Raw genomic sequence first — 17,278 nt, 5'->3', positions numbered from 1 at the left:
TTTCTGCTGCAGCTTCAATCCTTTCCATACGGCCCATTCTCTGTATTACACTTCAAATTACCTTACCCCACCCCATCCAATCAAATCCTTTATAATTATTATAATCCTTTCCATCCCCATCAAAAGGGGTTTTTTTTGTTAACATTCTCCTCAAAATTAGCTTTTTGAAGTGCTTTCAGCCAGTGAATCGCTGGTCTTTAGACCAGTGAAAGTTCAATGCTCGACTGTGGACTCAAACGTCAGCAAAGGAAACTTTGAACCAGCTGCTGGATAACAGAGTCCCTGGAACCCAACTCCATCCAGATTTTAAATTCCTACTATGCTGGAGGGAGTCAACTTTTTACCCTAGACCCATCTGACTTATGTAACCTTCCTCAGTAGCCAGCTAGGGATTAGAAACTGCTGGAACACTATATTTAGCTGTTATTGACATCCAGTAACCCTCTAGAAGGTACAACATTAGTAACCCTCTATTAATTATTCCAGATAGTCATTACTCTAAATCATGTATACACACAAAGCATTCAGTACACAGTATCATTTTATTTGAGTCTTATAAACTGCTTAAAAATTACAACTCTTAAGAAGCAGGACTTCAAGAACAGAGAGGCAACAGTTCACTACCCAATTCAGCCAAAAAAAGATTTTGTTGCCTCTTATGAAAAGTAATAGATTATCAAACAGAAAAAGGGGAAGGGAGAAGGATCAAAACTTCCTGACAAAGTACAGCCATTTAAATTCAGAAATGTGCTTTGGCGAGGGAAGGTGGGGTGGAGGTAGAAGGGTAGAGGAAAAATTTAACGAGGCTGAAAAAAAGATATTTTGAAGCAAGAGTTTGCAAAATTATAATTGATTTAAATTGCTGCATTGTCCCAATCTGCTGTTATAAACATCAACGAAGCAAAATGTTTGAACAGGGTTCCAGAATAAATGTTGGCCTGGACAGGAGGAAGAAGTTCCCTGATTTTCAAATAGTGCCGCAAGGTGTGGTCACTGTTCGCTGCGCCGTTGAAGTGTCGGTGCCAAAGGAGATGCTGGCCTTCAGGTGAAATTTTTACTGGAGGAGGCAGATGGGGTCTTGGTTTAAGGTCACATCTGAAAGATGGCACATCTGACTATGTCAGCCAGGGTTCTGTACTCAAGTTTTTGCTGTGTGGTTTGAACCTTTTGACTCTGAGGCAAAGGTGCTATCACTGAGCCAAGGCCAAAAGTAGCCTATTACAAATGAATCATGGATGAATTTTTATGTCCTAAAACTCAAATAATGCCCTCCTGCGCCCATCATTTCACGTGCAGCACTCCGTAAATGGGCAGAGAAATAAAAGATTAAATCAGCTGGGTTCAGTTCAATCCATTACAGCAAGAACAAACAAAGCACATCTCTTTATAAAAGTGTTGTTGCTGAAAAAAATTGGCTCTGTACATAAATTTCATAAGACAAAATACATATTTTTTTCAAAAATAGGATTGTGTAGGCTATTTAAATTTGTACATTTTTACTGAATTTAAAGATCATTCCTATTTTCACATTTTTAAAACTTCCAACAATTTGCAGCAGCCCCTTTCAAAATCTGTATCCAGTTAACTTAAAGCACCTATTATGGTTTTACTATTAGCATTTACAGCTCAGTAGTCAATGGAGTCCCAGGTATATTATTTAGAAAATCAATTGGAGGCACTACTGACTTTGCTGCAGCAAATTGCTTTGGAGTTTAGCCCTGAAGCACAGGGGGTGAAGGAGATTTGGGTTAAAAAAAATGCTGAAGAACAGCATCATGATCAGAATACTGAGAAAAGAAATACAAGCCTCCGAACAATGTGTGTACTTTGTCGGTCGCGATAAATCTCTGCTTCAACAGGTACAGGTGGTCAATGAGGTCATTGCTTTGCAGATCTCCTAAGTCATTAATTCTCATTCAGATAAGGCTTCAGTTTGAGGTAGGATAACAATTATGAGTACACCTGCACTGTCTCCTGCCTCAAATCTAATCCTCGGTCTAATTTTTATAGGATAAATTCGAAGTATTGGTGCTCGAAACATTAACCACTGTTTTCAATGGTGTATTTATAGGCAGACCTAATGCTGGCTGGTGCACAAAGCCAGGTGTGGGATTGAGAGTCACTGAATAACTGCGACCAGAGAGCAGGGGAACAGCTTTGAATACTGATTATATTCTCCGCAATATAAAGTCAGTACTGGGGCAAGAAAGAAAACAATACTGTCGATTGAACCTTGGTTGAAATTAATATTCTGGCTATCAAAAAATCACCATTTAAGACCACTGCACAAGTAGGCAAATGCTTGGTGATGCAATCAAGCATCTTCAAGGAGATAAAAAATGGTAGAATTCTGTTTGATTGACAAAAGAAATCCAAATGTCCATAAAAATGAGTCAGACAGGTTTCCCTATGCTACTGCACTTTCCAACTAGAATTTACAATTTAGTACGTGAAAGCAAAACCCAGAGGATCAAAATAACTGGTGTCTCCTTGCCATATACAACTACCCAGCGTTAATATCAGCCAAATTTGGATCAGCTGTTTATTGCAACAGCAACATCTATTTTGGTGACGAGAACACTGCTAGTAAACCTCTGCACTTACTGCAAAGATGCAAGAGCAACATATCCTCGTTGCTAACATTTGCACTAAAAGCTGATGATTTTATTTTAAAGAAAAGGATGCCACAGCTTCAGGTTTTTATAGAAAAAACTTTGGCAATTAAATTATTAACAAAAGTTTTTTTTAAAAAAGTTGATGAGCCATTAATAAAAAGGCAAATTCTGTAGGCAGAGGCATGAGGCACAAATCAGTGACTGGGTTTTAGCACTGGCTCCTTCACTGCTCACTAATTACGAGGTAGATTTTGTGACCCTCGTAGCCAAGTCTTGTACTTGATAATGACCTCCCTCTCCTCCTCCAGGGGCATGTCAAGGTAATCCTCTTCATGTTCTGGGATATCCGCCAAAACCTCTTCCACAATTTCACGCTCCCTTTGTTTTTCTTCTGAGGACTCTTCTGGTGCAGGTACAAAAAGAAAGCTATTTTTAAAAAATGTATCCAGACTATGCCACAGCTTTTGTCAATTCTTGCCAGAAATTTCAAAACTTCTCAATTTAGCAGCAGGTAAAACATAATTCACATGATATTAAACATACAAAAGCCTTTGCAGGAATCCTGGGCCTGATCGCTATCTAGCAGTCACTGTCAGATTTGCATTTATGTGGGTATTGGTCTTGACCATGACAGTCTAAGCACAGTGGAAGGAACTTGAAGTCACCCACAAACAACATCCTGCAGGGGATTACCAGAAACTGAACTATACGAGCCATATAAACACTGCTGTGGCTACAAAAGTAGGTCTGAGGGGAAATCTGCAATGACTAACACCTCCTGACTCCCCAAAGCTTATAGCCTGCAAGGCGCAAGTCAGGAGTGTGATGGAATAGTACCCACTTGACTATTGTAGGAACTACCCTCAAACAAGAAGCTTGACAATATCCAAGACGAAGCAGTCTGCTTGATCAGCACCTCATCGACTATGTTAAAAATTTACTCTCCACCAATGGCACACAGTAGCAGCACTTAGTACCATCTACAAGATGCACTGCAACAACTCACTAAGGCTCCTTCGACAGCATCTTCCAAACCCATGACCCCAACTGCCTAGAAGGACAAGGGCAGCAGACGCAATGGGAATACTACCAATTGCAAGTTCCCCTGATTTGGAACAATAATCGCCATTCCTTCACTGTCACTGGATCAAAAACCCTGGAATTCCACCCCAAACAACACTGTGCAAGTACCTACATTACATGGGCTGCAGCAGTTCACCATCATCTTCTCAAAGGATTGACAATAAATATTGGCCTAGCCAGTGACTTCCACATCCCAAGAATGGAAATAAAAGCTAGGATAACTAAACTTGGACTGAAGTCAATTGGTTTGCTTAAGAACAGAAGAATTCTCTCATGTCAAGTTCTGGCTGGAGGTTCCGAGTTTTACAATAATCCACAATTTCTGTATAACAGATTGTGCACAATATCTAAAATTACTAAATTCTAGAATGGGTGAACTGGTTTCCTCTAAGCATTGCATTTACTGTTGTTTTGGAACATTTGTTTTAGCTTGTGCTTGTCGAATGGCATTTCTCCATAAAGAATTCATTTGATCTCCAGTGACTGGAGTCATGATTAAGGTCCCACCCTTAAGCCTGGGCATATTATGCTGTCCACAGAAGCGCAGGGCTTAGCTCAATGAGTGGAATCTCATACTATGGTCACCACCTTTGGGCCAAAAATTGGCAGAAAGCCTGAATGGTAATGCTACCTGAAGAAATCATGTATTTATCCAGGGGTAACAAATAGGAGGGAGTATCTTTTCCACTCATCCTTGCACACATTCCAAGAATCAGCAACACTGAGAACACAAGAAAGAGTCACCAAGTAATAGGAGTCATTCTTTCAAAATGGCAAGATGAAGATTGCTAGCCTCAGAATTCTATATGAAATGAGTTTGTGCTGTCTTAATTCTGTTCTTAGTAGGTGAAGATCTAGTTAAAAGTCCATAATTATGCACAAGATAGCAATTTCTGATCACAGAGTATTGTGGGAAGAAATGCTGCACCAATGCAGTGAACACAAGCATCAGGAGCAGGGGTAGGCCATTTGGTCCCTTGAGCCTGCTGTGCCATTCAATATGACCATGGCTTATCTGATTGTGGCTTCAACTCCCCTTTCCTGCCTGCTCCCCATAAACCTCGATTCCCCTGTTGATAAAAAAAATCTCTAACTCAGCCTTGAATATATTCAGTGACCCAACGTTCACTGCTCTCTGGTTTCTTAGGTTGAGTTGTTCTGAAGTTGAGAGTAAAGCATATTGGTGGCACTGTATAAAGAGATTTATCCTTCAGTCAGCTTGCACTATACTTGACTTGAAACAATTCATGCTGACAATAGTTGCCAAAAGTGATTTTAAATGTACCTCATCTTAAAATTCATCAGTTGTTCATTTATTTGTTGCTATAGCAAGATATAAAATGTGAATAGGAGTTAGGAGTTATCCTTTGCCTCCATCACCAAAGAAACCTTTTCCTCACTAGATTGAGTACACCACAGCACAACTGAGGCTGGCATCTCAGCACTTGAAATATTCTAAAGAGCCAAGGAGGAAAGAATGGATTGAGAATTGTCATACATGCCAAGTGGGATTGGAATGTGAACAGGCATATAAAACTCTGACTTTGGTACAAACATTTTGGTAGTTTTTTCTCCTTAAAAACAGTTCAAATGACAGCCAGGAAGACACTCCCCTCTATCTTCTCTTATGTGCCCCTCAATGCTTCAGTAATTCACTCAGGAGAACAATATTTCAATAAACTCAATAACAAGGCCTTTCTGTTTGGAAGAGGACACAAGAACATAAAAGATCCCCTGACAGTTTTTCAAAAACATGGAGTTCATCCCAGTGTTAAGGCCAATATTTATCTCTCCGAAAACATCAGTCTGCAGATTATCTGGTCAACGCTGCTGTCGTGGGACCTTGCTGTCTGCAAATTGGTTACCACATCTCCTACATTATAACAGTGACTACACTTCAAAAAGTACTTCACAGGACGTTGCAGGTGCTTCAATCCCAGAGTTCAAGAAAGGTGCTACAGAAATGCAAGTTTTTCTTTTTTTTCCCCAAAGTTTTTGCATATTCACTCTAAGCATGGTGCAATCTTGCTAACTATATTCTAATCACCTCCAACCTCCATATCCTCTGGTGATGATGACGAGGGAGGTGAATTAAGTAGACTTGATGGAAGATATCCACCGTGATCTATCAATGCCTGAACAGCACGCTCAATGTTCCCATTAAATCTCCTGAGAGCAATTTCTGCAGCAGAGTGATCAAAACCCAAAAACGCCACCTATAAATTTTTGAAAGAAGGGAAAACATTCTTTAAATGTATTGATCTATTATTAAAACCATAGGCAGAATTCAGAAATTTAGACTGAATCAGAAACTTATCAAATTTTATTATATATTAAAAGTAGACTCCTTTGCCATATCAAGTTCAGCAAGCCTGGGATTAGGCACTGAAAAAAGGTATACTTATATTTTTATAAAGCAATTGTAAGTGGCAATAATAGTGACTTCATTATTACTACCATAATTAGTAATTTTGACTTCACAAGTCTAGCATGAAAATGTAGATGCCAAAAGAAGTTTGACAAGTTAGGCATTCATCTGTAATGAAGTGGCACTGTCACTTGAAATTTTCTCATCTAAAATTGACAAAAGAACTCTTTTAGAGAGAGACAATCAAATACCCTCATATCTAGGGTTTAGATCCCAGCTTCATTAGGCTAGAGAAAAAGAAAAAGCAGAGACCAGACAGTTCCACACAGTACTTACCTGGGTAGTTGCTCAGGAAATGTTAGACAGATGAAAATGTAGTCTGACACATGGGTAACTACACCACTGAAACGCCAACCACCTCCCAACTCTTGATCCCTCTGCTACCTCACTACCCACCCCCCGCCAACCCACCCATCTACCTATCCATTCACCCATCCATTCACCAAAATTCAAACTGGACCTTTAAACTTACCATACAGCAGGTACTGCTGTTAAACAAAAGGGGCGCGTCCCATCTTCCCCCGACTCTACTCTGCATTGACAGAGTTGCCTGCTGCATATTTCTTTGGAAGCCAAGCTTGGAAGAGCCCAGAAGAAAAGCACATCGGCATCAAGTCAGGGAAATTTTTGAGGGAGGCAGCATTCTGAGTATTGCCACTGCTCAGAAGATCTGGGTCATTTTACATACATTCATGCAGAGAAAGATTGCCTGAGACATTTTTATTTTTTAAATACATTCATGGGGTGTGGGCTTCGTTGGCTGGTCCAGCATTTATTGCCCATCCCTAGTTGCCCTTGATAAGGTGGTGGTGAGCTTCCTCTTACCACTGCAGTCCATGTGGTGTAGGTACACCCAAAGTGCTGTTAGGAAGGGAGTTCCAGGATTTTGACCCAGCAACAGCGAAGGAACAGTGATATATTTCCAAGTCAGAACGTTGAGTTACTTGGAGGAGAACTTTCAGGAGGTGGTGTTCACATCTATCTGCTGCCCTTGTCCTTCCAGTTGGTCGTGGTTGTGGGTTTGGAAGGGGCTGTCGAGGGAGCCTTGGTGAATTCCTGCAGTGCATCTTGCAGATGGTACACACTGCTGCTACTGTGCATGGTGGAGAGAGTGAATGTTTGTGGATATGGTGCCAATCAAGCAGGCTGCTTTGTCCTGGACAGAGTCAAACTCCTTGAGTTTATGGGAGCTGCACTCATCCAGGCAAGTGGGGAGTATTCCATCACATTCCTGACTTGTGCCTTGTAGATGATGAACAGGCTTTGGGGAGTCAGGAGGTGGGTTACTCCTCGCAGGATTCCTAGCCTCTAACCTGCTCTTGTACTCACAGTATTTATATGGCTAGTCCAGTTCAGTTTCTGGTCAATGGTAACCTTCAGGATGTTGATAGTGGGGGATTCAGTGATGGTAATGCTATTGAGCATCAAGGGGCAATGTCTGGATTCTCTCTTGTTAGAGATGGTCATTGCCTGACACTTGTGTGGCACGAATGTTACTTGTCAGTCCAAGCCTGGATATTATCCAGGTCTTGCCGCATTTGGACATGGACTGCTTCATTATCTGAGTCGTCGCAAATGGTGAACGTTGTACAATCAGCAGCAAACATCCTCACTTCTGACCTTATGAAGAAGGAAGGACATTGAAGCAGCTGAAAATGCAGCTGAAAATGGTTGGGCTGAGGAACTCCTGTGATGATGTCCTGGAGCTAAGATGACTGACCAACAACCACAACCATCTTCCTTTGTGCTAGGTGTGTCTCCAAACGGCGGAGAGTTTTCCCGACTCCCATTGAATCCAATTTTGCTAGGGCTCCTTGATGCCACTGTCAAATGTTGCCTTGATGTCAAGGGCAGTCACTCTCACCTCACCTCGGGAGTTCAGCTCTTTCATCCATGTTTGAACCAAGGCTGTAACGAGGTCAGTAGCTGAGTGGCCCTGGCAGAACCCAAAGTGAGCGTCAGCAAGCAGGTTATTGCTAAGCAAGTGCTGCTTGATAGCACTGTTGATGACCCTTCCATTACTTAACTGATGATGGAGAGTAGACTGATGGGGTGGTAATGGACTGGGTTGGATTTGTCCTGCTGTAGGTGTACAGGACATACCTGGGCAATTTCCCACATAGCTAGGTGGATGCCAGTGTTGTATCTGTACTGGAATAGCTTGGCTAGGGGCTCGACAAGTTCTGGAGCACAAGTCTTCAGTACTATTGCCAGGGCCCATAGCCTTTGCTTTGGGCCCTGACAACGGGTGTCTCACAGTTATGGAATTGTGCCCTGGGATAACTGGCAGATTGAGAAGTGGAAAAATAAACTGAAGGGAGTAGAGGAAGAACTAAGGATTTGAAGTGTGGTCAATAGAGCAGATGGTGAGGGACTAACACATTCACACAAGTCTGTGAAGCTTCACTAGCCTGTGCAAGCTATCCATGACCGTGGAACAGAAACAATGCACACCTGATTAATAGTTTCTTCAGAGATTTCAACTCTGTTACTTGGTCCAGCTTCTTCTTCGTCTAGGTAGGCTGGCTCAGGGCTGCGTTTAAGTAACTGAAAGAAAATTCAAAATTGATGCAATAAAAAGATTTTTTTTAAACATTCGACTGTAAATACACGTCTAAAAAATAAATATTCAGAGGATGAGAAATTTGGTTCATTATTTAATAAGTTTTGGGGGTGATTTTCCCCGGATTTATGCCAGGAGTGAAAGAGCCTCAGGAGGTTGCCAAGATGGGATTTTAAGCTGAAAAAACACCCTTTTGGTCAAATAGTTAAAGGTTGTGCTAGGAATAGCTACCCAGGAGGATCATAAGATGTTGACTGACACTTTCTGCAAGTGGCATTTTTTTCTGCTAGTGCTCATTAAGGAGGTCGCACAGCATTTGGGTGGAAAGTGCTGACTCAAATCCCTCTAACAGCAATCAGCTGATTGGGAGTAATCGAGTCAATGCAGAGGATTTTGCACACTACTTAAAGTTCTTTTACAGTTCTTTCACTCTTACAGTTCACTTGCTGCTAGAGGTTTGAAGACAACTTCTGAATCATGAGAGATTTCAACACTTAATTTGTAAATTCTCCGAGGACTTCACTTAAAATGATCATGTGATGCTCTACTTTTATCTAATAGGAGTCATCAGAAGAAAGGGATTGTTTAGTCATCAGTATCTTGCTTGGGGTCCCCTTTGGACTGGGAAGAATGGGAGAATGACATCAGAAGGCAAGCAGAGAAGTTCCATGTTGTTTCACCCAGCAAGATTTGCACTCGTGCTGCAACTATTTTGTTTAGCTCTGTTACTGTCAGTGAAGAATTGAGACCTCAACATCCTGCATCAGTCCCACAAGCTCATACAGAATATGCATAAGCAAAGCTACACACACCTCTCATCTCATCATAGACAGTATACATCATCTACAACATAGTCCCTTGTGTGCAGGATTTTACATATATGTTGCAAGTGAGGATAGTAATCATTTGGCTGGACCAGACTGGGCAAGGCAAAACTAAATTAGAACAAAAACAAAAATAGCTGGAAAAACTCAGCAGGTCTGACAGCATCTGCGGAGAGGAACAGAGTTAACTTTGAGTCCGCATGACTCCTCATCAGAACTAAAGAAATATAGAAATGTGGTGAAATATAAGCTGGCAGAGGGGGGTGGGACAGGTAGAGCTGGATAGAGGGCCAGTGATAGGTGGAGGCAAAGAAGAGATTGCCAAAGATATCATAGACAAAAAGGACAAAGGGGCGTTGACGGTGGTGATATTATCTAAAGAATGTGCTAATGGTGACATTAAGGGTAGAAAGCAGGATAAACAAGTAGCAGATGGCCCTAGTGGGGGTGGGGGATTGAAACGGGCTCAAAGGTGGAGATAAAACGATAGATTTAAAAATAGGTGGGAAAAGAAAATATATTGAAAAAATATAAATTATTGGAAAAAGGGGGGGGATCGGAAAGGGGGTGGGGATGGAGGAGAGAGTTCATGATCTGAAGTTGTTGAACTCAATGTTAAGTCCAGAAGGCTGTAGAGTGCCTAGTCGGAAGATGAGGTGCTGTTCCTCCAGTTTGCGTTGAGCTTCACTGGAACATTGCAGCAAGCCAAGGATGGACATGTGGGCTTGAGAGCAGGGTGGTGTGTTGAAATGGCAAGCAACAAGGAGGTCTGGGTCATGCTTGCAGACAGACTAAAGATGTTCCGCAAAGCGGTCACCCAGTCTGCGTTTGGTCTCTCCAATGTAGAGACGACCGCATTAGGAGCAGTGAATGCAGTAGACTAAATTGAGGGAAGTGCAAGTGAAGTGCTGCTTCACTTGAAAGAAGTGTTTGGGCCCTTGGACAATGAGGAGGAGGGAAGTAAAGGGGCAGGTGTAACATCTTCTGCGGTTGCATAGGAAGGTGCCGTGGGAGGGGGTTGAGGTGTAGGGGGTTATGGAGGAGTGGACCAGGGTGTCCCAGAGAGAACAATCCCTGCGGAATGCCGCCGGGGGGTGTGAAGGGAGGGGTGTTTGGTGGTGGCATCATGCTGGAGTTGGCGGAAATGGCGGAGGATGATGCTTTGAATGCGGAGGCTGGTGGGGTGATAAGTGAGGACAAGGGGGATCCTTTCAGGGTCTGGGAGGGAGGAGAAGGAGTGAGGGCAGATGCGTGGGAGATGGGCCGGACATGGTTGAGGGTCTTGTCAACCACCGTGGGTGGAAAACCTCGGTTAAGGAAGGAAGGAAGGCATGTCAGAGGAACTGTTTTGGGAAGTGGCATCATCAGAACAGATGCGACGGAGGTGAAGGAACTGAGACAATGGGATGGAATCCTTACAGGTAGCGGGGTGTGAGGAACTGTAGTTGAGGTAGCTTTGGGAGTCGGTAGGCTTGTAGCGAATATTTCAGATTTCCAGCATCCACAGTATTTCGCTTTTATCTAAATTAGAGCAAGATTGCAACTGAAAATTGACATTTTTGCAGCTCAAGAAGTCAACTGATTTACCTTAATAACAAGTTTTAGTCTCAGCCACAGATCAGCACAATATAGACTTTCCCATTCTTTGGTCCCTAAAACCACTTACCCACCACATCATACACCCACCAAATGCATGGTCTCTGAATAAGATAGCCAACTTGGGATGCATTCATAGTGCACACTTTACACCAATATATACACTGCCAATCTGGCAAGTGAATGTACCATCACCGAGTTTGTGGATGACAAGAACAGGCGGGAAGGCAAGTGATGAGGATGACAAAATCTAGAGGGATATAGACAGGTTAAGTGAGTGGGCAAAAACTTGGCAGATGGAATATAATGTGGGAAAATGTGAGGTTATGTACTTTGGCAGGAAGAATGGAAGCACTGAATATTATTTAAATGGAGAAAGACTGCAGAAAGCTGCAGTACAGAGGGATTTGGGGGTCCTCGTGCATGAATCACAAAACACTAACAAACAAACTCAGCAGGTAATAGATAAGGCAAATGGAATGTTGGCCTTTATTTCAAAGGAAATTCTTGGTGGGCTTGACAGGGTAGATGCTGAGAGATTGTTTCCCCTTGTGGGAGAGTCTAGGACCAGAGGGCATAATTTCAGAGTAAGTGGTCACTCATTTAAGACAGAGATGAGGAGGAATGTCTTCTCTTGAGGGTAGTGAATCTGTGGAATTCTTTACTGCAGAGGGCTGTACAGGCTAGGTCGTTAAGTATATTAAGGCTGAGATAGACAGTTTTTAAATCAGTAAGGGAATCAAGGGTTATGGGGAAAAGACAGGAAAGTGAGGATTATCAGATCAGTCATGATTTAATTGAATGATAGAGCAAATGCGATGGGCCATTTGGCCCACTTCTGCTCCTACATCTTATGGTCTGGCATTTAAGTATCAGCCATGGCTCAAGATACAAGAGTGCTACCAACTGTCAGAAGATTATGGGTTCAAGTCCCACTTCAGGAATTTGAGTACCAGGCTGACACTCAAGCATAGTAGAGTGTTTCACTGTCAGAGGAACCATTTTTCAGAAGAGACTTTAAAATTAAGGCCATCACTGCTCTCGCAGGTGGACATAAAAGATCCCAAAGCACCATTTCAAGGAAGAGCAGGGGCAATATCCCTGGTGCCCTCCCATTATCACTAATTAAATTGATTATCAAATTGCTGTTTGTGGGAGCTTGCTACGTGTAGATTAGGTGTCATGTTTCTTATGTTACCTGTGACTCCACTGACTGTAAAGTGCTTTGGGCTCTGATATTGTGAAAGGTACTATACTAATGCAAATACTTTCCCAAATCGACTCCAAAATAGGAAAACAGAATGAGAACTCGTGGAATTTCAAATCTACCTCACCCCATTGTTACCACACCAAACTGTTAAGTTTGAGTTTGCATGCAAACTATTTCACTGACATTATAGCTTAGTGGCATTTGTAGATCAATTTGCAGTGTAGCCTTTTGCCTATCACTTAATTTTTTTAACATTCACATGTACTACATCAATGACACCAATAAAGAGTTTAGAAATGCTCAGTTTATCAGGTGTGTTTCTTCACTAGCTTTAACCAGAACCTGCCCTTGTCAGCAGTAAAAATGCATTTCATTTTATGGACTCAAACCTCCTATAATCTTTGAAAACACCAGACACGATTCTGAGCAGTGAAAGTGACTGACCTCTATGGCACGGTCCAAGTTATTATTAGCTGATCTAAATGCCTTGGCAGCAGCTTTTTCTGAATAGCCCAAAGCCATCAAGGAATTCACAGCTTCTTGCTTTTTCCTTTTTCTCTCTGCTTTCTCTTTTCTCCTTATTTCAGCTTTCTCCTATAAAACACAGTACAAAAAATAGTCAGACCTGTCAAACATCTGCGTAACCTTCGTTAGAATATGAGTTCAAAGAGCCAAAATTAAAATGTTGGCCCATTGTTAAAATGAAGAAACTGAAGTTGGAAAAACATTAAGTTTGAGAGTATTTTACATCTTTACATGGCAGACAAACATATACAAGTGAACTGGAAATTTACCTCTGAACTGGGGTTGAATTCAAGCAAAAGCATTTGATTTGATCTAATAAAATGCAGTTGAAAGCAGAGTTAATGGCCTCTACATTGCTGCATTAGTGTTTTGACCTAACATCAACAGTACCAGAGTTGGTCCACAAAAGCCATTTAAAGCCTCTAAAGGTAGGGAGGTCTTGTGGCTCAATAAGTGGTGCCTCAATCTCTGAGCCAGAAGCTCCAAGTCCTACTCCAAGACTTGCTGGCCACGGAAGGAGCGTGCATGACGTGGCCAAACAGGTTGATAATCAACCTGTCAGTTCTTATAGTGTACTCGTGGCAGGCAGGAAGAGCTGGAGGGATTCCTGGTCAGCCATGCCTAAATGTGGAATGTTGCCCAAGCTATAACCAAATGTCTGTCTCTCTGTTAAAGAGATGCTTATAGCCCCTTGTGGACTAAGGCTATTGAAGGAAGGAAGAAAGATTGCAAGATGCAATTTCCACATTATGATCTGAGCTACACTATAATAAGTATTCATCAAGTAAAGGCTAGACAGGCATTTACCAAAGTGCCACTCAAGCTTCTTATGCCCACCTTATTGCTACATTTGCATGATCCTGCAAACAAGTCAGTGTCCTAGTCCAGAGATTTTTTTAAAAAAATTCATTCATGGGATGTGCGCTTCACTGGCTGGGCCAGCATTTATTGCCCATCCCTAGTTGCCCTTGAGAAGGTGGTGGTGAGCTGCCTTCTTGAACCTCTGCAGTCCAAGTGGTGTAAGTACACCCGTGTGCTGTTAGGAAGGGAATTCCAGGATTTTGACCCAGCAATAGTGAAGGAACGGCGATATATTCCCATGTCAGGATGGTGAGTAACTTGGAGGGGAACTTCGAGGTGGTGTTCCTATCTATCTGCTGCCCTTGTCCTTCTAGATAGTAGTGGTGAGTAGCATTGGTAGAAACTAGAGTAAGGGGAGAACATAACTTTGTTTGAAACACAGGAGGTAAGCAATTATCTGTAGCGGAACCTCCATCATCCACCAGTGAGGGGAAATTGTAATTTTCCATCAGGACACTACAAACAACGGTAGTAGTCAGTTTTATTGATACATTAAATGGGGAAGAAGTTGTTAAAGTCAGGAGCAAAAATGAAGGAAAAAACCACAATAAAAAGAGATCAGTCTGTTGAGAGACTCTATTGTATAAGTCTGCAAGCTTCAACTGTTTCAGTGCTAGACAGACCAAAAGTATCTTCCAGTTTTTAATTTAAGAAAATACAGTATTGTCTTATTTATGAAGAGGGATTTGAAGTTAAAATCAAACATAACTGAAACCTGGCATGGGCTCCCCCATAGCTGAAGTAGGGTTGCCCCAACTTTCCAGACCTTTGTTGGGGCCACCTGACAAAATGGAGCCCAAGATGTGAGCATTGTTTACAGGAGTGACCAGCACCAGTGAACCAGAGGAGATTGTCCAAGGCAGATTCAATACAAGGTAACAAGTTACATTATTAGTGACATTTAGTATAATTACCTCTCTTCTCTGGTAGATATGTGATGCAGCAAAATCAATATCATTGTTACACGCTCGCAAACCTAGCCGAGCCTCCTGGGCTGTAAATCCAAGACTCATGAGTTGTACCACCTTTTTATCATCCACAGAAAGCTTCCCTAATAACATTTCTGCCTGAACCAAGGTAAATAGGAAAGAAAACATAGCAGATGAAATTTAATGCAGACAATAAATGTGAACTGATACATTTTAGTAGGAAGAATGACGAGAGGCAATGTAAAATAAAGGGTACAATTTGAAACAGGGTGCAATTCAAAACAGGGTGCAGGAAGAGAGGAAGTATGTGAGCACAAATCATTGAAAGTGAAAGGGCAGGCTGAGAAAGCAATTTAAAAGGTATACGGGATTTATAAATAGAAGCACAGAGTACAAATGTTCATCATAACTTTGCTCTATGAGTCATTAGTTTGACCTCAACTGGAGAATTGTGTCCAATTCTTGATACCACACTTTAGGAAGGCTTTAAGGAAAGGTATTTATAAAAATGATTCTGGGGATAAGGGACTGGCTGGAGAAGCTGGGGGTGTTCTTCTTGGGAAGAGAAAGTCGAGAGGAGATTTGATAGAGTTGTTCAAAATCATGAGGGGTCTATATAGAGCAGTGAGAGAGAGAGAAATTGTTCACATTGGAGGAAGGGTCAAGAACTGGAGGATACAGATTTAAAGGGAAGCAGGTTCAAATCATCCAATTCTGTTCTTGAAAGTTATAAGTGCCTAAAGAGACAAATTTGCAGGATTGCAGGGAAAAAAGGGCAGGGAGCAGGGCTAATTGAACTCCTCTTGCAGAAAGTTGGCACAGACAATAGGCTAAATGGCTTCCTACTGTGCTGCAACAATTTTCTATGATTCCATTTCTATGAATCCTATGAATTCCCGGTCTATTTCAGTTTACATATTATCGGAATTCAGAACTCTACTTCAAAAGAAAAAGAAAAAAAAGGCTTAGTTTGAAAAGAGAGCAATAAGGGCAATGTGTTTCACCGCCAAATAAAAAAACCTTACTGCAGAATTAAGTGGAACCAAAGATTATGTTTAAAAAAAGATAAACAGAAATCAGGATAAAAGCCTGCACCTCATTCAGATGATTTTTAGTCTGATCCAGCTTTCCTTTATGGTACAATACCACTCCCTGAAGAAGCTTGAGTCGCAAATATAGCACCTGCTCATTGGCAGTGTTACCCTATGAAACGCAAAATTAGTAAACAAATAAAAAAAAACTGGCTTAGACAACATAGCAAGTTGTAACACATCAGAACAGAGGGTATAAATGATGGAAGAAACTAAAACAAAACATATAGCTGCATAAGCTACACTCTGCTGAAAATGATGGAGCTTTCTGTTCTAGCAATTGTTTGGAAATACTACCAATGTCACCAGGCTGGCAGCAAATAACATGCTTTAAAGTTCATTTAAGGGCTCAAGTGACATGACAAAAGTAAACCATAAAGTTTATAACAATGAATTCAATCTAGGGGAGATTACTGCTGCTCTCATGCTGTGTATTTACATTGTGATTTGAGTGTTGATGCGCAGTTTGTGAAAAACTAGTATAAGCACTGACATGACTAAGCAAATTCTACCAATACAAAGCAAGGTCATCTAATAAGTATATAAAAAACAATGAAGAAATGAACAAACCTTCAGGTTGTAGAGTCGCTCCAGGTTCTCTCCGTAGCAGTTATTCAGCCGAGTTTGAGCACGTTTTAATCTCTCTTCCGCATCACGCAGACAGTCAAGCTGCTCCAGCTGAAGATAACACCACACTACTTCCAGTTGTAGGACTGCATGGTTATCTACAATGTTCAGGAGCTCAGACCCACATTTTCTAGGATATCAACTCTGTATCAATAACTCATTTCAATCCCAAAAGATTTACAGTTGACATTTAATTATGTGAATTGTACACACAATGAGACAGATGCTTAACACGAAACGATAAATACATTTCAAAAGTACTTCATTGGAAGTAAAATACTTTGGAATGCCAAGGTCATGAGAAGTGCTATAAAAATGGAGTTTTTTTAATGCAAAACAAACTTTCCATTTCAGGCACCCAACATTTAGTTAGTCCCAGATCAGTATAGCAGATATCAGATATAGAGTAAATCATATTCGCCTTTAAATCAACAGTATGCTTCACATTTCTGATATCCCATTTCACTTATCCATGAAATTGTCAACTTTTTTTCTATTAAGATGGAAGTGTGTTCCAAGACTCAATTTGAAACAGGGCCCTGGTAGCCAGCAGACAGAGTGAAGTAGCAATTATCAAACTGTTTAAAGTTAATGAGATGCAATTAAAAGGGGAAAAATCTTTTAAGGTGAAACTAATTTATAACTGATAAAACTTGTGCCATTCTGGCTGAGTGAAGATTATAGATTCAAATTAGTAAAATAATGTAGACAATTGCATAATTGTGTAAACATCAAGTAAAATACAAAATTTGTTTTGAGGGGGGACGAAATTAGAAGAACACAGGAGGGGAAAGAGGAGGCCTTTAGCTTGGCTACCCAAATTAAATGTTACGGATGCAGAATAAAAAACATTAAATGTTGGATAATATGAAGGTCAATAACACTATTTTCTTCCTTCCTCCAAAAGGCTATATAGCCAAATGTTT

At 41.2% G+C, this 17,278-nt stretch overlaps 1 protein-coding gene across 3 annotated transcripts in view; it reads right to left on the bottom strand.

Moving 5' to 3' along the window:
* Nucleotides 1–523: 523 nt before the first annotated feature.
* The window catches only part of LOC121276167 (NEDD8 ultimate buster 1-like), a 34,046-nt gene continuing 17,291 nt past the window's right edge, over nucleotides 524–17,278 (bottom strand). For 2 of the 3 annotated variants that reach the window (XM_041184241.1, XM_041184243.1), the window contains 7 exons: nucleotides 16,296–16,482; nucleotides 15,730–15,837; nucleotides 14,620–14,772; nucleotides 12,764–12,913; nucleotides 8,581–8,673; nucleotides 5,746–5,914; nucleotides 524–3,018 (listed from right to left, as the gene is read on the bottom strand). In XM_041184241.1, the coding sequence (XP_041040175.1) occupies nucleotides 2,849–3,018; nucleotides 5,746–5,914; nucleotides 8,581–8,673; nucleotides 12,764–12,913; nucleotides 14,620–14,772; nucleotides 15,730–15,837; nucleotides 16,296–16,482 (1,030 nt within the window). In that variant the 3' untranslated portion in view covers nucleotides 524–2,848. The remainder of the gene's footprint in view (nucleotides 3,019–5,745; nucleotides 5,915–8,580; nucleotides 8,674–12,763; nucleotides 12,914–14,619; nucleotides 14,773–15,729; nucleotides 15,838–16,295; nucleotides 16,483–17,278) is intronic. The other variant, XM_041184242.1, reaches the window with a different exon arrangement.

The sequence above is a fragment of the Carcharodon carcharias genome, chromosome 3 (assembly GCF_017639515.1).
Source record: "Carcharodon carcharias isolate sCarCar2 chromosome 3, sCarCar2.pri, whole genome shotgun sequence".
Classification (NCBI taxonomy): domain Eukaryota; kingdom Metazoa; phylum Chordata; class Chondrichthyes; order Lamniformes; family Lamnidae; genus Carcharodon; species Carcharodon carcharias.
The sequence above is the reverse complement of the archived record's forward strand: the minus strand, read 5'-3'. Positions and strand labels throughout refer to the sequence as shown.